Source organism: Lolium rigidum, chromosome 2, assembly GCF_022539505.1.
Source record: "Lolium rigidum isolate FL_2022 chromosome 2, APGP_CSIRO_Lrig_0.1, whole genome shotgun sequence".
Classification (NCBI taxonomy): Eukaryota; Viridiplantae; Streptophyta; class Magnoliopsida; order Poales; family Poaceae; genus Lolium; species Lolium rigidum.
This window is the reverse complement of record NC_061509.1, coordinates 74,844,072-74,851,707: the sequence shown is the minus strand read 5'-3', so window position 1 is coordinate 74,851,707 and position 7,636 is coordinate 74,844,072. Positions and strand designations below refer to the sequence as shown.

At 48.0% G+C, this 7,636-nt stretch overlaps 1 protein-coding gene across 2 annotated transcripts; it reads left to right on the top strand.

Moving 5' to 3' along the window:
- The first annotated feature begins 390 nt into the window (after positions 1-390).
- Positions 391-2,175, top strand: LOC124686727 (RNA-binding protein cabeza-like). Of its 2 annotated transcripts, none has more exons than XM_047220628.1 (4): positions 391-503; positions 680-1,181; positions 1,676-1,746; positions 1,859-2,175. In XM_047220628.1, exons 2-4 carry the CDS (start codon positions 685-687, stop codon positions 1,870-1,872), a joined length of 582 nt encoding a protein of 193 aa, XP_047076584.1. In that variant the 5' UTR covers positions 391-503; positions 680-684; the 3' UTR covers positions 1,873-2,175. The 2 variants fall into 2 exon arrangements, with proteins under 2 accessions (XP_047076584.1, XP_047076583.1); XM_047220627.1 differs by having other exon boundaries at positions 1,676-1,774.
- The last annotated feature ends 5,461 nt before the right edge of the window (positions 2,176-7,636 follow it).

The following is a 7,636-nucleotide window of genomic DNA, read 5'->3' as shown; positions in this document are numbered from 1 at the left end:
ATGCTGCTGCTGTCCTGAAACTCCATATTCCTCCACTCTAGTAGTTTTCATTATTCTGGATGCACTAAAGTTCAAAATGTTCTAACCTGTATTATCCAACAAAAACCAATGCACAATGCATGTTAAATTTCCTAAGCACAAGAATGCATACAAGTGCACCTTCCCTCCACCCTATGTCTCAAAAGATGTTGCCAAGGCAGGCACAGATGCAGGGTAAAGGAAGCATTCAAACTCCCCATAATTCTTTTGCCCTTTAATGGCTTTCTCTTCTTTTCTTTTCTTTAACTCCCCTCTTCTTTCTAGTTTTACGTGATTCCCTTGTTCTGCGCGGGCCAAAGTGAACCAAGAATCAAAGGCACAGAGATAGCTCACCCTTGGTTTCAGCATCCACTCCAAATGCCCTATAAATACCCCTGTACTTACGCACCTTGCTGCATCACCATTTCACTTCACAACACTTCTCAGTTTAGAGCTCATCAGCACAACGTCCAAGCTTCTTTTAGGTAACTCAGCTTTCTGCTAGTGTGGTACTATCGTATTCATAAACATCTTGGTTGTTGGGTTCTGTTTATTCTCTGGATGAAAACTTGGTTTGAAGCAGTGTGTTTCTCTGTTCTTGCTCTTCAGTTTAATCGTATCACCTTGTGTCTGACTACATGTATCCGTTTGGCATTGGCAGGCAAGATGAACAGGAAGCCAGGAGACTGGGACTGCAGGGCATGCCAGCACCTCAACTTCAGCCGCCGGGACCTATGCCAGCGCTGCGGCGAGCCTCGTGGCGCCGCTGACCGTGGCAGCGTTGGTGGTGGGCTTGGTGGTGGTGCTCTTGGTGGTGACTACGCCAACTTCGGTGCCCGTGGCGGCGGAGGTTCCTCCTTTGGCGCCGGCTTCGGTGCTGGCTCTGATGTCCGCCCGGGCGACTGGTACTGCACCTGTGGCGCGCACAACTTCGCCAGCCGCTCTAGCTGCTTCAAGTGTACTGCCTTCAAGGAGGAAGCTGCCATCAACGGTGGCGCTGGTGGCTTTGATGGTGACATGTCACGCTCAAGGGGCTTTGGCTTTGGCGCCGGCGGCATGGGTGGTGGCATGAGTGGCGGCATGGGTGGTGGCATGGGTGCCGGCGCTGCTGGTGGTCGTTCCAGCCGCCCTGGCTGGAAGTCTGGCGACTGGATTTGCACCAGGTATGTCTCGCTTAAACACTCCTGGGTTTTATTCATCTAGTTGGACTGAAATATTAGCAGACGGAAATAATAGTTCTTTACTAATACTCTGTTTCTGGATAAACTGCACATGGTTTCGGTACTTTACACGATTTGTTTGTAGTTTGGCCTTGCGCATGCTAGTATTTGCTTTCCCTGCTGCCACTATATGCTTCCGGGCACCCGTGAGGAGAAGATACAAATGACTGAAGCAATTGACATGAACTTGTTATGCTCACTGTCTATTTGTCTGTCCATGCATGAGAAATTAAGTAGACTATATGTTCTATGTTTCCTGAGGTGGAGAAAGGATTGTCGTTATATTTGTAAGTAGAAATAACTCCATAAATATAATTTTGTAAAATATGACTCTGCTAATCGCTATGCATCAGTGGAGCTAGCAGGCTAGCTTTTCCACGCATTTCCATGTTTGTGACAGTTCTGCTCCGTGCTAACGCCGATGTATCTCCCCACAGGTCTGGATGCAACGAGCACAACTTTGCCAGCAGGCTGGAGTGCTTCAGGTGCAACGGCCCGCGGGACTCCGGTAGCGCCACGCCATTCGAAAACTTCTTGTAAATTACCTCATCTCCCCTTGTCTCACCGTTTAGATGCAACAGTCTCCTAACTGTATGTATCATGTACTGTGGCATCTGCAGGCACTGAGGTGTAGGGAGCTGGCCCAAGACGGCGGCGAGCAGAAGCAGCAAGAAGGAGAGTGTCCGTTTCATGTAGTCCATCCACATAAGAAGACGAAGAAGAAAGTAGAATGATGCAAAAGAAATCCGCCTCGAGAGTGTTTTGTCTCTTCCCGTTTTAGATTTGGTTATCATTCCCATTTGGGACAGTCCGTCCGTATGATGATGACCTATGTCGTTTCCCGTTTTATTTCCGTTATTATTATGTTTGTCAGTTCGAGTTATGTAACCCAAACGCTTGCGTGAGAAGTATTATTAACTAGTACTGTTACTTATTAGTTTCCTTTAAAGTACTGTTATTTCCGTCATATTTGATGTGAGTGTGACAAGTGCCATGTATTTCCCTCTGGAGAGACAACCATTGAGGCCTTGTTCGTTTAATTCACCTCGTAAGTGGATATTAGGGTGGATTTTGTTTTGGATCGAATTTGACCTCCTCAATACACCTCGAACCTGTTCAATCCCCATGAAACTGAACAAAGCCTGAACTTGCACAAGAAAACAATCAACCTTGAAATGAAAATTCTGGAACATATTACATCCAAATCAACCTGATAATATAAATGTAAGCAAGGCTTTGTTCTGATAAGTTGTACGGGCATCTTCGATAGACTGAATCCAAGAAACCGATCTGATGGATGCCTCACTGTCGATGGAAACATCGTGGCGAACTTGAACCTGTCGCCGGCCACATCTCCTTAACCACAACACAAACTGGGCGTCAGCACGTGCAACACATTCCTCGCGGCGAAACGAAAGGCTGCAAAGCACGAGCTAAAGAGGCGCCGGACGGCCTTGTCGTCTTTACCGGGGCGACGCCGCGCGGCCAGGTGACGAGGTGACATGAGATGCTGGTCAAAAGCGCTGCTCGTCGAGGCTGTCCGGCCGCGCGCGGCGGGCGGCATCGGATTGGCACCGGCGAGATTCCTTCTTCGATTATCTCGCCAGGCCTCGCCCCAGCTTTATTCATGGCCTGAGCCTCTCAGCTTTGTGCTCGCCGCTCTCTTTAAGCCAGCTGCTTTGGTTTCCTTGTCTCTTTTGCTTGGCATATGTCCGTCTTTTATCGTGGCCGGCCGGGAGCGGGAGGGTAGCTAAAGCCTCGCCGCTGCATGCCTTTGGAGGTGCTCTCGTCGCGCCTCTTTGCGGGTGACCACAATTGCACGGATTTTCAAGATGATGGCCATACGGGACGACGGGAGGAAGAAAGAGCTTTCCCAAGGAGAGGGGTGGGGCGGACTGATGCCGCTGCCCTTGCCTCCGGAACTATATTCGAAATGCCAATTCAGGGACCTCCGGGCATCTCCAACGGCCACCCGTCTAACACGTACCGTATTTCGGTCCATCTAGGTACCGTATTTCGGTCCATCTAGGTCTGAATGTGGTGGCCCGCAGACACGAAATAGATCACGGTCCAGATGCGGATGGCAGCACCTCCAACGGCTGTCCCTAAATGTCCGCGGCCTATTGGTGAATATTTTTTAAAATTTTACGTTTAATATTACCGGCCACAAATATTGAGCAAATAATTCGCGAAAAATAATACTACCTCCGTTTCAAGGAATAAGGCGCACGCGCATCCCAAGACGAACTTTAACCATAAAAATTGAGCAACAAAATCTTGATTATATTACATGTAATTAGTATCGTTGGATTCATATTGAAAATCACTTTTTAATGATATTAATTTCATACAATCAATATTTATCTATTTGAAGTAATTCTTGGTCAAACAAAAAGCTCGTAAAACGAGGGCGCCTTATTCCTTGAAACGGAGGTAGTATAAAGTTGCAACATAAGAAGTTCAAATGCAACAAGCCAACACACCAGAGTTTGGAATGGATGATACACAAATCACACATCCCGAGCTAAAGTAATCTTCTTTTTCTCAAGCCATGCTCGCTGAGTAGGGTTCATGTCGTTGGTCAAGGGGGTCGCCATGATCTTGACCTCCTCGCCGAGTAGGGTGATCTCCAACTCATTTTGGTTGGTATCCACCTCCTCCACGGCCGCTCGGGCATTAATCTTTTCAATCTCGAGCTTCTTGGTTTGTATCTCGTAGTAGTTCTTGATGACCTCTTCCTTTTCCGCCGCTTCCTCTCATCCATATTCTCGCTCGACACCTCCTTGCCGGCAAGGAGCGTCTTGATCATCTCCATGATTGCTTGTGAGGAGGCCTCTCGCTTGGCCTCCGTCTTAGAGTTGATCCGCCCCCTCAGCCTCTTCAGCGGTGCATTTGGAGCCTCGCCATCAACATCAATGACATTGGACACGCCAGACACATTGATGCATATAGGCTGTTCCACTTGGGGAAATCCTTGAGCTCCATCCAGCAGTGGACCAAGTTGATGTTCATTTGCTTGTTGGCAATATTGAATTGGCCCAAAGATTGGGTCATCAAGTCGGCAACGCCAAGGCCACTCACCTTACGCTTCTTCATCTTGTCGTATGCGGCATTGAATTTGGTGGTTTGCTCTTGGATCCACGTCCACCTTTTCGTGAGCGAGGCCTCGCTCCAGTCGCTCACAAAAGGAGTATCACCCAAATGCTTGTGCTCGTGGAAGTAGTTGTAGATCTTTTTTTCCAAAATGTGGCGCCCCTTTGTTGAGCACCACATATTGGATCTTGTCCAACTTCCATCCATGCCTCGCAAAGGCACACATCCTCAAGTTCGGTGAAGTTCCCGGTCCAACAGGACGCTCCCTTCACGACTTGAGGTTGGTCCTCCTCGAACAAGGGTGCCTTATTGATGGAGATAGGGATGATATGGGTGGCATCTTGTTGCGTTTGGGTGCCACCGTAGGTGGCATGATGTTTCCCTTCGGTGCCACCTTCTGTGTCGCCACCGACATTGATCATGTCGGTCATGGTGGCATCCATGATCACGTCCCCATCGAAGTAGGACTGCCACATGCAAGGGGTCGGATCAGGGTTGCTAAATCGATGAATGGAACAAATGAAGCAAAATTATAGCTTCATACCCGATGCAAGGGCGTACAGGGTCACACCGTAATTTCGTCGAGCGGGTTGCGGGGGATGGTAGGTCGTCCAGCGACAACCACCTTGGGGGCTTTCTTTACCTGGTACAAGACGAGCCGCTCACCGGAACGTTGAGGTCGATGCTCGGGAGCAGAGGGGCGGCCGGGGACGACTCCCCGACCTCAGGGGACTTTTCCCTTGAAAATCGGGACACCGTCGGTCCCTTTACTACCGACGGCTTGGACACGGTCGAGCCACAACTAGTGGCGAGCGCGTTGGCCAGCACGTGGCCGTCCACCACAAGTGTCGCTTGCGCCGCCAGGGCCTCGGCGTTCGCGCTCATTTGGACGGTGGCGCCAGGTACATGAAGACATGCCGAAGAAGAACTCTCCCATAATGGATTATGAGGGAGAAATCCGCAAGACTTCATCAATCAAGGGCAATCAAGAAAGGTATTTCATCTAGAAGCGGTCAAGATTGCCATTATTTAGTTCGAATGGAATGCGCAAGCATAATGATTGTTCTTGATAGGCGGGTCTATTTCTTACCGGTCTCTTGTTGTTGAGATATCGGGTGTGTAGGATAGTTGTCCGTACTATCAAGAGGGCTCTCAAATGAGTCACTTGGTCGTATCATTCGGAGAGAGCTCAAATCCTTGCATTCTTTGCATCTTATTTCTTGGTTATTCTTGGTTCTTATCCATATGATGTTTTAGAGCTTGGTTTCATTCTCAGGACAATCGCTAGTTCATTGAAAACGGATTTCGCACGTATCACTTGTTGCATTTTCTGAGTTCGGCGCTTTTCTCCGTTTCTCGTATTGAGAGGATGCACCTCTAAAAATCATATAAAATCCCCCCCACTCATTTTTGGTTTTGGACCTTTTCTCGGTTTCTCTTTTCAAGTTTGTGGGGGTCTTTTAAACAAAATTGGTTTCAACTCATTTGAAGTTCCTAATCTCAAAATATTGCATTTCTCTTATTTGCTATCTGTGTAGCAGTTTTTGTTAAAATAAAAAAGGGGAGATCCGTTTTGGGCCAGGGGTACTACCGCCTGAGCTTCTGGCCCACTACCGGCTAGGGTTTTGCAAGCTCTGTCTCTATCGTAGTACCGGACCGGTACCCGGGCCGGTAGTACCGGACAACCCATCTTCTTCCTCCGGCAGCCCATTCCCCATCTCAACCGCACCAAGACGCCCACCATCCCGATCGCGGGCCTGCACTCGGCTCGAGCGCTGCACCTTGCTGGCCGTTCCTCATCGCCGGTGTTGATCGCTTCGCTCGCCTGCTCGTGCGCTGTCCCGCTCGAGTGCTAGTGCTGCTGCCTCCCGCTCCCTGCTCGACCCCACGTCGCTCGCTTGCGCCACTGGTCGGCCCACGCGCCCAAGCCAAGCTCGACCAGATCCTTCCCAGGCCGCTCCTCTCTCCTGTTTTTTCTGTTTTTCTCAGCTTTGCATGCAAACGATACCCATTTTTTCCATGTTTTTGCTATTTTTATACGAGAGGTAGTACCGGTTCAACAAGACATAGTATCGATTGGTCGCGAATCGGATCCTTTTTGGTCCCAACAGACATATTTTCTACCCCTTTTTTATACCCTTCTTCCCCCTCTTTTCCACACATCTCTTTCTTCCTCATTGTCTCTCCTCCATAGTTGACCTTGAAGAGCTTCCTCTTCCTCTTGATTTGTCCAATATTTTTTGAATATTTTTGAGGGAAAAGAGAGAGGAGATCTGGATATACTATTCCACCAATTAAATCTCTCTCTCTTTGTGAGAGGAACTCATTAGATCTAGATCTTGGAGAAATTTGGTGTTCCTCCTAATTTTTGTTCATCCTCTCTTATTCCCCCAATAGCTTGAGTAACTTTGTTGGAATTTGGGAGTGAAGGACTTGAGTATCTCAGTGGTGTTCTTGCTAATGCATCAGGTGTATCAGTTTCAGTTATCTATGAAGATTCACTCTCGTGAGAGTTCGTGAGTGTTTCCTCTTGCGTTCTTGAAACCCTGGACGGTGTTGTAGTCTTTGTGGCCTTGTAGCCTTTTGTGACGTCTTGTGGCCTTAGTGGCCTTGTAGTATTTTGTGGCATGTTGCAGCCTTTTGTGACGTCTTGTAGTTTTTTGTGGTGTGTTGCAGGCTTGCAGCCTTTGTGGCCTTTGTAACCTTGTGTGGCCATGTAGCCTTTGTGGCGGTGTAATTGAGAGCCTCCAATTGTTGTGAAGCTTGCCTCAAGCTTGTTACTTCGGAGATCACTCCAAGCTTGTATGGGTTCGGTGACCACCCTCAAGGGTTTCTTAGTGGATCGATGATTTCCCTTTTGGTGAGAAGTCTCGAGGAGAATATGGTGCACCATCATGGCATCTGGTAGTATTAGTGGGGTTGATAGTACCTAGGGCAATCCCGCTAATGGTGTGTGGTAGATGAGGAGATTCCTAGGGAGAGCCTAGCTCTTCAATATCAGGTAAAAAGTGTTTTAGCCCAGGGGATAGACCCTAGTTTTATTTCTGCTAACAAAGTCATGGAAAAAGATGAGAATTATGAGGATATAGGTGAGAAGTGGATAGAGGTCATTAGGAAATCTCCGTGCAAGCACCCCAGGAAGAAGTTTCTATGTTAGTTCCTTTTTTTAATATTAGAGGGATAACTAGTTGCCCCTGGTAGGAAAAAGTGTTTAGAGGACACTATAATTCCGTTGAAAGTTGACTATATAGGTTTTCAGGAAACTAAGAAGGAGAATTTTACCAAGTCTTTCCTAAAAAACATTT